Consider the following 13,865-nt stretch of genomic DNA (forward strand, 5'->3'; position numbering starts at 1 on the left):
GTTCAACAGCAACGCAGCACCAAAAAAAAACCGGTAATCTTAGTATTATAGACGCAAGCTTTCTTGAAGAGACTGAAAGAGGAATTGCCCGCATCTACTCTTTAAATTGCACCAACACAAACAAATTCCGTTTCCAGTAATATTGTATGAGTGTATATACCCTCGTACAACTCTCTGCGGCTACGCCGTCAAAGCTAGCTGTGCGCGGGCATTCTTCACGTATTCTGAAATGCCACAGAAAGTTGTCCGCGAGTATAGTCGTTTCATAATTTTCTCAGGACACTTATGTAAAGTGCGTAACATTCAAACCCAATATCACATTAAGGCCTCTTTAGCTCAATGTTTCCATGTACAAAGTGGTCTTTGTAAACAAAAAGTTTATACAAAAACATAACACAAATATCGTATTAAATCGATTGAAAGCAATCCACTTATACTTTTTATTTGCATTTTTGTGTTCTTGGTATATCAGCGAAAACATAATAGATCATAATTTCGCGCTTTAACTCATTCACGACTCTTGAAGTGCCTAGCCATAGGTCAACAATCGCTTTCAAATGAAGCGTCCCTGTTTAGCAAAAATTCACGGTACAATTTCCACGAACAAGTGGAGTCTGTCGTTTTCGATAAACCCTCGACTTTCGATTGAATCTACGGTTTCCAAGAAGGATCCCAAGCCCGTGTTTCGCGTTCCTACTGGCCTCTTGAAGTTCTCCCGATGCTCCGGTTTGTTTGCGTGAACTCTGGCCAAAATTTTAGAGTGAGTTCTCGGGTGAATGAGACCCACGTGGCAGTCGTACTTAAAGGGCCACTCAAGGTCGTCGTCGTTCTGGCTCGCGTGAATTCTCATGAAGGAATGCAATCTCAGCCGCTCACCTTGCTTTTTCATCTCTATGTTCTGAGAGACTGCGTACCCGTACAGCGACTGCACTTCACTCTCCGCGTAGGCAAACGGCTTCACCAGCGTTTCTTCCTTTATTTTTTCCCACCCTTCGAGGTACCAGTGAATAATTCTGGACCTCAGCTGACGCACACTACGCGCAATGTCCATCAACTGAGATGACAGGTTCTCCCCCAGTCTGAGTATTTGCTCTTGACAATTGGCTTTGGTCGTTTCGAGACCGCTAAGAACTGAAGACCGAACTGCACCCATCTGTTCAAAGACCCTCGCGAATTCAGCTGTTTGATAGTGAGTACTTTCTAGGAGGTCATTCAGGCTACTCTGGAGGTGGAGCTGCTCGTCATTCATTTTTCCAACGGCATCTCTCATTTCACCGATCGCTTTTCCCACGTCATTGACCGATGTACCGCCGCGCCTGTTAGAGGACGTCCCTGGTCCGTCTTCGATCAAGAGTGCGGTGCATCCCGACTTGAGGTGTCCCACCACGTCGCTGCGAAGCACGTAGTGGTCGCAGCGAGAGCAGCAGACGGCGTGGAAGGTGCAGTGCTTCTCGAAGTGATCCAGGACGCCGATGCTCGAACCCGAGAATGTGCAACCGTGTGGGGTATTCCAGCAGGCCACCTTGTAGCAAGAAACAAAACAAAAATAAAAACGTTAAATTAGGTTAATGAATTATTTTAATGTTTAGATGGCATATTTGAAGACGCAAGTTAGATGCTTCACGGCATCTTCAGGTTTTGAACTCAAGGTTTTAGGTACCAGGGCACACATAATTTGTCCTCCTGCAATGTCGTGCCGTATCAAAAAAAAAAAAAAAAAAAACATTAATTGTATTACGTAAACGGCGGACCTGTGTAACTTCGTGTCTAAAACGAGATTCGAAACTTAATCTCAGTAGTGTAATTCTTAACCAAAGTTTTGACATACCTGCTGCAGGGAAGGACATTAGTTTTTATTTTATTTATAACTGCTGCAGACTAATTTGAGCCCAAGCAGGTTGTTACAACATAGAAAGACACACAGAAACACATTTCAGATACTATAATTAAAACACGTACATGAAATAATATGACTATATTGTATATCGTGTTTCTTTAGGTATTAGAAAATGTGCATTTTGATTGTATAGAAATAGTGGCATTGAATTTCAGATACAATTTTATTCAAATGAAAATTTTGACACATTTTTTTTTGCGATGTGAGTTATGCCAAGGGCATGATTCATAGCCGCGCTATGAGGACAATGAACATTAAATAAAATGCAAGAAACTTACAAGGAATGCACGAGAGGAATATAATTGTTTACTTCTTTTTAGGGTGATTTTTGTGTTCGAAAAGGCGTTAACATTAAGATGATGTAAATGTTAAAAATGATTTGTTGCCGTTATAAAAATACTTGATTAACCTTGGCAATTGAGCTCACACTTAAATTATATGCCGAATATTTAGTTTTTCCGAATGTTGTACCTGCCCATCATTTGGTGGACTTGGGAGCTAAAGTTGTCTGTAATATTTTTGAAGATAATAAAATACCTCTCGTCATATATTTTTACTTATATACATTTCTCAAAAGTGTAACTGCACTTTGTTTGAATTCAATGTTATCACTGTTTTTTGTATTTTCATTTTTTATACATTTTTTTTTATTATTATTTTGCCCATCCGTCACGTGCGGTTATAATCAGAAAACCGCATGTTCGTTCATTACTTCCAACTTTTAATGGTATTTTTTCAACATCTTGCGTATATGATACTTAGATCATTATGAATACCATTGTTATTCAAAGAGCATACAGATGGTTCTATATTATATTAAGGTTGAAGTTTGTGCTAGTCGGTATACAGATATAGCAAAAACAAAAACGGCGCGAAGACAAGGACAAAGTAAAAGGTAACCGACAGCCTCAAGATATCCATATACATAATTGGTCGCATCCATTCGTTGTATTTTCATATTTGAGTTTTTCGCCTTAATCATTGTCTAACTAGAGTTAAGTTACTACTTGCGAAAACGTGGAGGATAAAGTTATCAGCCGTGTTTTCGTGGAGCTCTCCTGGGCCTGTTGCACGGGTGGAAACTAACGCGCCCCCGCGCTGCCCACGTGCTTTAGTTATTTTTGATGGCGTTCAGCAAGTCTTGAATTGGAACCACGTGTTTTGGTTTCACCAATTAAGAAGTTAACAGGTTTAGGTAAGTATTAGACTCGCCGCATTGAGTGGCCCCCTATTTACGTCCCCTTGGACGATTTTATTTACTGCATAAAGTGCAGTAGTCAACCTTTCGCGGCTTATTTTTTCTAAAATAAAATTGTCCGAAAATTAATCGAGCACTCTGTACATATAATACCAACCATTCTTTGAGCGTTAAAGCATTTTTCCATACACATGAGCTAAAGGGATATGAAGTTGTAGAGGCTTGTGGCGACGACACCGCCTTCCCCGAAACACCGTCTCCCGAGCCGCGGAGGGGGCTGGCACGCACCGGGGATATCCGTCACCAGCTCGGGGCGCCCGGACGCGGGCCAGACCTCCGGAGGGTAGAACTCAAGTCGCCCCCACCGCAAGAGAAGAGGGTAGAGACGCCGCAAGAGCAGCGCCCGGTTAGGACGCATGAACATTGCTCGCAGTTTTGATCTTGTTATTCTTATGGAATCTTTCGAAAAATAAAACGTATTCAGTAGAACCTTATTTGTATGTATAAAATTTTCAAAGCAATCATTTTTTTTTCTCTTTTTTTTTTTGCGGGTTTTTCCGCCCAGGGCGCAGAGATAAAAGCGTGAAGCCTGACAAAGTCTCTGCCCCTTAACAGTTCAACAGTCAACAGTGCAATGAATACATTCAGCAAAACATGGCATACTCAGTAAAAAAAAAAAAAAAGAAGGCACAATGAAACAGATAGTTCGACATTCAACAGTGTGAAATGTAAAATATAATAAAAGGACACACGTAAACAACTAGCAAAATTGCGTGTTACACAACAAGCATGATTCGTATGGTATAACAAATGTAACGTGGTAGGACACAGAAGCAACACATCACTAATATAGGCATCAAAAAGAGTCTTCCATGGCAAAAAAAAAAGAGAGAAGGACACAGCATAAAATAGGACTGATGGCCGCCATTTAGTCTAGCAATGAAGAATGATCGAATATATATCCAGAACCACATTTGTAGTTAAGTATAAGTACATAAACAAAAATAATAACTTAGCCTACATATCACACAACAAAGAAGCTGTTATCACTGCCCATTAGAAAGCTTCGGCACTGTTTCTTGAAAGCATAAAATGTTTTACTGTTATCTATAGTCATATCAGTTCTGTTTAGCATCTTGGTTATCTGAAATGACAAGGTTTGGCGGCCATAATTTGTTCTTATTGAAGGCATCCTTCGCTTTGGGTCTCGTAGTTGGTAAGGACCTAAACTCTCTTTAGATGTGGAGTATATTCTGCGTTTGTAAATCCATTGTAAGAGCTTCAAATACTATACTTGGTCTGCCTTAAGCATATTATATTTGACGAATAGTGGTTGGGTTCTTATGTTTCCGATATCTCCTTTATAATTTTCGCACATGCGAAGAATCCTCTTCCGCAGGGTGATAAGTTTGACATAGTTCGAATTGATCATCTTCCCCTAAACTAAAATGCCGTAACTGATTTTAACATAGAACAAAGAATAGTACAACCACTGTTTTAGACAGGTGGGCAGCAAGCTTCGTATTTTATATATACTTCCCGTAACACAAGATAATTCACCTTTGAGCTTATTCACGTGAGCGTTCCATAAAAGGTCCTCAGCAAACCATACGCTGAAAAATTTTTGTTCCCACACTTGCTCAAGCACAGTGGCATCAAATTTGAGACTGCCATCTAGTTTATTTACTGGCTTAAAAATAATATATTTAATTTGCTTGTATTTAGTTTTAAACAATCTGTCTCTAACCAATTGTATAGCTTCAATAGGCAGACATTTGCAGCATTTTCTATACATTTTTTCGTCATTCCCGAAAGGAGTACGCTAGTATCGTCTGCATACATTATTAGATCGGGGGAACCGGATATAGTCGTTATATTATTAACATATATAAGAGAAAGAAATGGGCCCAAAATTGACCCCTGAGGAACACCATGCTGTATTTTAAGTATATTTGACGATTCGCCGTTTATTAGTACATATTGGTAACGATCCGCAAGATACGTGTCAATTAATTTTAGAGCTATTCCGCGCACACCGTAAATTTCAAGCTTTCCAAGTAGAATATTCTGCTGCACAGTATCAATAGCTTCGCTCAAATCTAAGAAGAGACCAATAGTAAATAATTAGTTCTCAATATTTTCAACCATTTTCTCCTTTATGTTAAAGGGACACTGACAGGGTATTTATGCTCGCCGAGGTTGTTAGTTGTACGTGACATATGAGGGCTCAACTACCCAGAACAGAATTTGCGGCTCGAAATTCGGTTTCTTTCCGCCCGAAAACCGCCGATCAAGAATTGGCCGGTTCGAGTCTCGCTCACTCTCTTTTTCGCGGTCACGGGCCGTTTTCTAAGGTATCGATGCGACCACCAAATTTAATCAAAGTCGTGGGTCACTGAAGGCACACACTCAATATTAAAAATAGAAAAAAATATGAAACCCATTTTTGGTGGCTTCTAAAAAACTGTAAATACGTTGATTGAAAAAAAAAGTTCCACAGACAACCGGAAGCATTCTGTGCGTTCGTCGTTTCGCGTATCGTGGGACTCGCGGGGACGGCGATGGCAGCGGACGACGGGCGTGGGACCTCTATTTCAGAACTGTCGTTCGCGGTACCGGCGAATTCTGTCTACCGTTAAAAGAGAAATTTGGGACTGATCAAAAGAATTGGTATTCATCCCGTACGACACGCCCGGCCACCAAGCCGATTTGCACGAAGACGTCGCCGAGCCGTCGCTCCCTTCTCGTGGCTGAAGACATCGCTCGCGCAAACGTCAAGCACGACGTGTCTACTTCGAGTTGAATATGCACGCGTACGATTTCTTTACTAGGTGCGAATGTCCCCAAAGCGTGGTGCTTCCCGACTTCGACCCGGGAGTGCTTTTGCTAGAGAAAAATCGACAGCAAACTTTCAAACTTACAGTTTACCGGCTGAATTATTACTAAGGAATGAGATCCATCAGAAACGAGATCCCCAGTAGCTCAGTGGGAAAGACGTCCGCTTCACACGCCGTAGGTCCAGGTTCGATCCCCCGTGAATTTTTTTTTTTTTTTTTGCAAACAATTTCTGATGTTTACATATCTTTTTCTTTTTTTTTACAATCATCACTGAAGAAACAAACAAAAAAATAACAAACAAATGTTGTGGACGATACTTCGCTGAATTAAACTGTATGGGATTTCCGTTTTGACACCTGCGAACTCAATGTAATCATGTTGAAAGTAGTGAAAGCGCACAATAAAGACGAATACGAAGACGGAGAGGCAAACAGCACAAGCGCTGACTATCAACTGTCTTCGTATTCGTCTTTATTGTGCGCTTTCACTACTTTCAACATGCATAACCAACTCGCCTGCATCGCCACATTAGTTCAATGTAATCACTTTCCACAAAATGCAAGGAGCATATAAATCAGGTAGCGTCCGCTTTCCGAGGTGCCCGTAAATGTTCTACAGGAATTGCAGCCAGCCATTGGTCCCGATCCCGTTGATCTTTCGACAATGCCACTTTTTTTCGGATGCAGGACATGTGAGCCAGCTCTTCACGCAACATCTTGGGTTTATTCTTTTCGGAGCCGATCATGGAAATTCACCACGGGCACTTACTACTCATCTCTAACTCCTCAATGTACAAAACAACTCATCTTGGAGTACATAACAACGAGCGGAACAAACATAACTGCAAAAGAATCGCACGGCAAGCAGTTCCCGCACGCCGCATGTCGCGTCGTCTGCTACCGGAGAGGAGAAAAAAAAAAAAAAAAACGCACGGTCGGGTGTAGCCACGTGACTTCCGCCACTCACTCTCTTCTCTCCACTTCTCCGACCTCCGTCGGGTTTCGGTTTCGGTTTCGAGCAGTTGCGTCTTTTGGCTTTATTAAAGAAATACGCTACTCTGTTGCAAAATATTAATTAGGTAGTCCTCCGACACCATAATGAAGCGCCTGGCAAAAAATAAAAAAAATTTTTTGGGGGGTGTCAGTGTCCCTTTAAGAAGCGCCAGCTCCACTGATTTTGGCTTTTGAAAGTCGTATTGGGACTGCGCTATTATATTATGCTCTCTGTAGAGGTGTTCGCTTTTATTTATCACTTTTTTTCGACCGACAGGACGGCATACCCCGCTGTTGTTGTGTGTTTTTTTTTTTTTTTTTTTAGCCGCCTGGCGGCGCTTCGGTCGGGAATGGGGAGGCGCTTTGGGAGTCGAGTGTCGCGTTTCAAGGGTTCCCGTGCCGTTACAAGTTGGAATTCTGCTTGTTTATGAGCTTTTCCCGGTATCGGGAAAATGGCCGCGGGCATGTCGCCCTCTTCGTTGCATTTCATGCAGAACTCCGGTTTTCGAACCCACGTGAAAACACTTAACTTGCCGACGAGAGGCTGCTGTCTCAGCGCCGCGTGCGTCTACCCCTCGACCCTGAGACGCGGGGCCAGACGTAAAGGTTAATGGGGAACCCACGGCCGAGACTTTAACACGTCACCGGTAGCCAGGTCGTTTGCTGGGAGACAAAGTGCTTCAGAGCTCTCGGAGTCGTGTCTCGGAACTCTTCCATGACGCCCGTAAACCAGGCGCTCCCCATATATTCTGCATATGCCTGGCGTGCCTTTCTTTTTACTTTGTTTCAACGGCATTTCGTGGTGGCATAGACGTGAGTCACGTGACCCTGCCGACATGACTCGGTGGTTCTCGCCGTTCGCGAATGTGTATCTTCTGTGGCAGATAAGAAAGCCATAACTCGTATTTTATCCTCGGGTTCTGAGAATCAAGGCTTGGCTTATGGTTCACTCCCGGAGCAATGACCTCTCGCCCGATTGGTCGAAAGTACGTTGGTTCCTCTAGCCAATCGGACCAGGGTCGAACCGTGATAGGCCCGGACAGGTTCGAGCACGCTGTTTTAGACCCTGGCCGGACAGGGAAATCTTTGAGTTTTGGAACGGGCTCGTGAGCGACCCCACTGACGTTCAGCTCCCGCGGTGCGCCGCGTTACCAGTCGTGCGCGACAGCGTCTTCGTCTTCGCGGCTACAAGGTAGTCGCCGTCCTTACCGTGCGCGGTAGGACCATCTGACGCCGAGGCGTCTCAGTCTGTAAGCCGTGCGCGGCAGTTTATTACAGCGCGGAAGCTGTTCGCACTTGTCTTTTATGTAACTGTTTGATATTTTTTTTTTTTTATAGAAGTAAAGTTTTATTGATCTCGTTAAGCCCTCCGAGTTGTCCGTCGCCTCGGCATCACCACCGACGCATCCAGCCCTTTAGCAACTAGCTTCATCCACGATCCCCCGGTGCTCGACGGCAACTTGAAGGTGGTCCATCGAGGTCGGGGAAAACAACTTTCCAACTTTCCCTCTATCTATCTCTCTCTCTCTCTCTCTCTCTCTCTCTCTCTCCCCCCAAAAAAAAACAAGAAAAAAAAAAAAAAACAAGTGTTAATTTATTAGAAGTCACACGCTTAAATATTTTAGAAAAAAACTGGAACACCTGAAACGGGTCTGTAGTTATTAATGTTTGTCTCACCACCTCCTTTATACACTGGAGTAACCTCGGCTAGATTTAGCTCGCCAGGGAAATCACCGGACTGAAACATCTTATTTACTATATTCGATAGAACTGGACTATGGTCAAAGTATACTTAATAGGTAGGGTTATTATTACATCTTTTCTAGCGGCGACGTCATTTTTTAGGTTTCTGATTATTTTATTAATTTCAAATGGTGTCCCTAGAGTAAGCATAATCGACCCAATTTGGTTTCCTCTCAGTGTACGCACCCCCCCCCCCCCCCCCCCCCCCAATGCTGATAAAATATCTATTCATTTCATCGCCAAGTTCTTTCCCAGTGACACGTTTATTATCTATTAGTATTTCTTTCAGATTACATCGTGCCTGATCTCTGTTCGTGAGTTTGTTTACTGTGTCCCACACTTTTCTATGGTTATGTGTATACGTAGAAGTTCTTTTTGATAGTATTCCCCTTTCGCTTTTTATTAGGTCGGCACTCAATTTGTTTCTACATTTCTTAAACTCGATAAGCAACCGCGGATCACGATGCCAAATAAAAACATGATACTTTTCATTTTTGCGCCTCATTCTTCCATACAGGTCTCTTGTCATCCAAGGCTTTCTCATTTTTTTTTACATTTCCCTCTCCGTTCTTGTGGAGGAAATGCTGCCCAAAATGTCCCTATATCTTTGGTATTTTCTCTAGCAGAAGAGGACTCAAGGCAGAAGATTGGAAGACGGTTAGTAATATCACAGGTGTTGGCACCTGCTGTAATATGACGAGTGTCGGTATTCGTTATGCGTGTGTCTGCAGTTATTCTAGTGGGCAATGCTATCACTTTGCTGAAGGCATACTGGTTGACAATATCGCGAAAATTTTGAGCGTGAGGGTCATCGGAAATTGTGATATTTACGTCGCCGAGAATAAAGAATAGCACAGATAGCGTTCCAACGAAAGACAGTGCATTCTCAAGAAAGGTCATGAATTCATATATATCCCCTAAAGTGGCCTTATAAAGGAAGAACAACAGACTTAAAGGGGCACTGACACATCAAAATCATATTTTTTTTTATTATCCGAAACGATTGAAAACGATGCCGGGACATTACCCTCAAAATTTGAAATTTGGGAGTTCACTATTTGTGAAGTAAAAAAACAATTTCCAAATGCCGAATTCGAAGTTCCCGCGCGATCGGCGCCGGTGCCTTGACGTCAAAAATCGCGGAGACCTGAGAGTCGACTTTTTTTCACCACACCCTGCTGTTGCCATGGCGACCCAAAGCGAGGAGGAAAGGAGTGAGCAGCGGCGTTACGGCGGACCGGTTTTGAGCGGTGTCGCCTGTTTTCCGTCGGAGGATACAAATCCAGGAGACGGCACCACAACGAACTCCCGATTTTTGGTATTTCAAAAAGAAGGGCCGTAGTGCGTTCGCAATTGCGTTAAAAAACATGTTTTACGATTGCCGTAATTAAATGTTATAGAGATGTCGCCTACAAAGCTTCTAAATTTCCTGATTTTTGACGTCACCGATCAAAAGAAGCGAGGAGGCGAGAGGCGGGAAAATCAAACGCCAAAAATAAAAAGGCGCGCGCGCGCGCGGGAAAATTTTTTTTCGCGATGCGGTTTTTTTTGCGTGTCTATGACTGCAACTTGCATCGTTTTAGACAATAAAAATAAATACGACCTTTGGGGTGTCAGTGCCCCTTTAATATCCTAACACACAAGCTTTCAATGTTTGCGTCCACTTTAGATAGGTCATCTACAACCTCTTGCTGTAGTTTATCTTTGATACCAATCGCGATACCGCCGCCCCTTTTCTTATCTCTGCTCCTGATTTCGAACTTATAATTAACCCTGAATGATGGGCGGCGTATCCTCTTTTGTCAGCCAGGTTTCCATTAGTGCTATAATATTAAAGTGTGCAATTAACGAATGCAAAAAATACTTCGAGGTTAACTTTATTCTTAATGCTTCTTACGTTTAAATGTATTGCTGAAATATGGCGTTTACCTTCTTCGTACTTTTTTTATTTAACGCACTGTAGTCATAATAACAATCACATTCGACAGTTTCCATTGACGTAGTGTCGTGTACACACCAAGGCACTAGCTTATACTTATAGTTTATTTAACAATTTTTTCCACACCACACAGGCTAGCAATTCCGATAGCGTTTGCATGTTCGTCCTTTCGCGCAAAGACTTTTCCCCCAGATGACCACACAAATTTCCACCCATCGACTTTCTTTTGGGCGATCGCAGGTCCCAGTAGCTTTTTATTTGCACCGGCTAAAGGCTCATTCACAAATATGGGGCGGGGGCGCCCACCATAGTCAAAGATGTTTTTTTTTTTTTTTTGCCTTTTTGCAAGAACGTATCGCGTTTGGACCGTCGCACGAAGGGGACGATAATTTTCTTTTTCTGATGTTCTTAATGTGGGTACGCGATGGCACACATAAATTCCAGGGTCTGAGGTTGATTCGTTCAGAATTCTCCCAATTCTTTAAACTACGTCGTAGACGTTACCTTCCTCCGGTACGCCCTTTATCTCGAGGTTGTTGGACCGCTGATACTGTTCTAGTTCCTCGGTTTTATCATTTAACTTACAATTGTCAGCGGTAAATTCTTTATTTTTTTTTATATACGTTCTGGACCTTTTTCCGAAGTTCCTTTATGTCGTTTTTAATCCCGGTCACTCTGTCGCAGGTGTCATTACAGCATTTGACACACTCTTTTAGGGCTCTAAACTCCGCTCATCTCGCGTCTCAGCTCATCGAGAATTTTCCCAATGTCTGAGTTCTTATGTCATGTCAGCGACACCCGACCTCACCGAACTTCACACGTGCAGAGGCGTAGCCAGGGTCGAGCCTATGGCGCTTCAGTCACCCCCCCGAAGTCCAGCCGACCCTGCGATATACACATGCATTTTGACTCCCCCCACTCCCCCGCCCCCCCCCTGCCCCCCCCCCTCCCCCCCCCCCCCTTCGCAGTCCAGCCGACCCTACGATATACACATGCATTTTGACCCCCCCCCCCCCCTGCCCCCTAGCCCCCCGCGCCGCCGCCCCGTCCCGTCCCGTCCCCCCCCCCCCCCCCCCCCCGTTAAAAAAAAAAAAATAAAACCTGAATACGCCACTGGACACGTGTGATCGGTAACGAGTCCATCCCGTGTTAGGGACTGCAGATCAAACAGTCTGCGTGTAACAGCGCACCGTCGAGTAAATCACTGGAGACGCGACGACGGAGCAACGTGGCGTAGGGAAATCCGACTAGGGAGAAACGGCGATGTTCTGACGCACTTATAGGGATTACTCGTTATCAATTTGGTATGGACTCTGGGTCAATTTTCAGAACATTCTTGTAAGGGCACACCCCAGATTAGCAATTAAGAAAAAATATATATACATGTATAAATTTAGAATGAGTGTACGGTCATTGGTCATGATAAGTAGGCGATCGTGTCTAACTTAATACGTAAGCAGAGAAGCTTCCTCTCTCTGTTTTCGGAAGAGTTCACATACCTGCCATGTCGCAAGTTTTTCTTCCGAAAGCGTCAGCTTCTCTACGCATTCCTGTCCCAGCCGTTCTTGGTCGAGCAGACAGCGTTCCCCGTCTTCGAGGCACTTGTCGAAGCACAGCTCACAGAGCGAGTGCGAGCACGGCAGCAGAACCACGGTGTTGGGAACAACGTTGCACAGGCTGCACACTCGGATCTTCTGAACCGTGTCCTTGAAGTTGATGGGCCTCATGTCGAGGCCTTTTCCAAATCCAGAAACGCAGTACGTAGTTCCGCCTGACATCGCGAACGCGCTCCCAAGTTGCAGTGACGACGCCACGAAGCGCTGTTTACGGACTGAGTCAGCGGCGGAGCACGTGAATGCGATGAGGAATGATTAGGCGAAGTGGCGAGCGTTTCCGTCGAACCCTCTCGCCCTCAACGAGTAACAGAAGGCGGACGTCCGTGCAGACGCTTGCTGTGGATAGGCCTACGCGCGCGACGATAAATTTGCCAGAGGTTTGCTTTATCTGAGCCAGAAGCGCGTAAAAATATATTTGACTGCTCCGAAGGACTTGTAACACGATCCTTCTAAGTCAAAATAGGGTTGGTTTCATGTGAGCTTATATCTACGGGGGCTTGCTTGCAAAACGAGCGGAGAACTGGTGAAGCACTCAGGGGGGAGGGGGGGATGCACTGTGGCAGTGAAAGGGTGGGGGGCGAGAGGGCGGGGTTTGTCGCGGCGTGCCACCGCCTCGTGTGCCAGACTCTATAAACGCCGCTGGCTTATCCTGTCCCAAAAGACTTGGTAAGACGGCCACTGCTAATTATAGCGCTGAATTACAAGACTGAAAAATATCTTGGTCTAGAAGGTTGTATAGTGAAACAGCACGTGATATGATCATATAAAACATGGTGCCGTGTTCAATTTCAATTGAAAATAATTACATGCGACTGTATTTAAGTAATTACATGCAACTGTTCACATTAAAGATAGAATCATTACCAATATTGAAAATAAACAATACACAATCAGAATATTCATTGACTTTAAAAAGCTTTTGACACCATTAAGCACCGAACACTTTTTAATAAACTCAAACGGAATAAGAGGGAAAACACTCGAATTAGTGTCTAGTTACTTGAGCTGTCGGTCACTACTCACCATTTTTGACGGCGTTAAATGAGATATTAAACAAATAGCATATGGTGTTTTGCAGGGTTCCATTTTAGGACCATTGTTGTTTCTTGTTTTTCATAATAATATAGTTAATATTTCTCAAAACGTAGAAATAGTATTATATGGAAACGATTGGAACGACTTTTTTTTTTTTAACACCGTGATCTCTGAGAACTTGAATACACATCCAATTAGTGGTTAAATAAATTATCTATGAGGCTAGTTACTTTTTTATATCGAAATTGGTGTTGAACAGAAATAAGTGCTCCGTACAAAAGGAGGTGCCTGAGTGCTGAAGAAAACAAGCATGAATTTCAGAGCAGGATCAAACAGACGAACAAAAGACACAAATGCTTTTATTTTCCAATTTTGCTGCTTGCTCATAGACCCCGCGCACACCAAGGCATTTCGTTGAACACATCACGAAAAGACTCAAATCTGTGTAACCGCGGTAATGATGAATATTGTTTAGCGTTGCCGTCATAAGCTTGAATCCTGTTTGGGGTTTAGGCTTTCGTTGCGACTCAAGATATGCGTCAATTCCTAGCCCCGGGTGATAATTACGGCTACATAATCCTTCTATAGCTCGGAAATGTATTTTGCG

At 43.5% G+C, this 13,865-nt stretch overlaps 1 protein-coding gene across 1 annotated transcript; it reads right to left on the reverse strand.

Annotated features, from left to right (window-relative positions):
• Positions 1-426: 426 nt before the first annotated feature.
• Positions 427-12,787, reverse strand: LOC115308615. Its single transcript, XM_040215144.3, has 2 exons — positions 12,107-12,787; positions 427-1,522 (listed from the first exon to the last, which is right to left on the reverse strand). Exons 1-2 carry the CDS (start codon positions 12,383-12,385, stop codon positions 584-586), a joined length of 1,218 nt encoding a protein of 405 aa, XP_040071078.2. The 5' UTR covers positions 12,386-12,787; the 3' UTR covers positions 427-583.
• Between the last annotated feature and the right edge of the window lie 1,078 nt (positions 12,788-13,865).

The sequence above is a fragment of the Ixodes scapularis genome, unplaced genomic scaffold (genome assembly GCF_016920785.2).
Source record: "Ixodes scapularis isolate PalLabHiFi unplaced genomic scaffold, ASM1692078v2 PGA_scaffold0__279_contigs__length_252992795, whole genome shotgun sequence".
NCBI lineage: Eukaryota > Metazoa > Arthropoda > Arachnida > Ixodida > Ixodidae > Ixodes > Ixodes scapularis.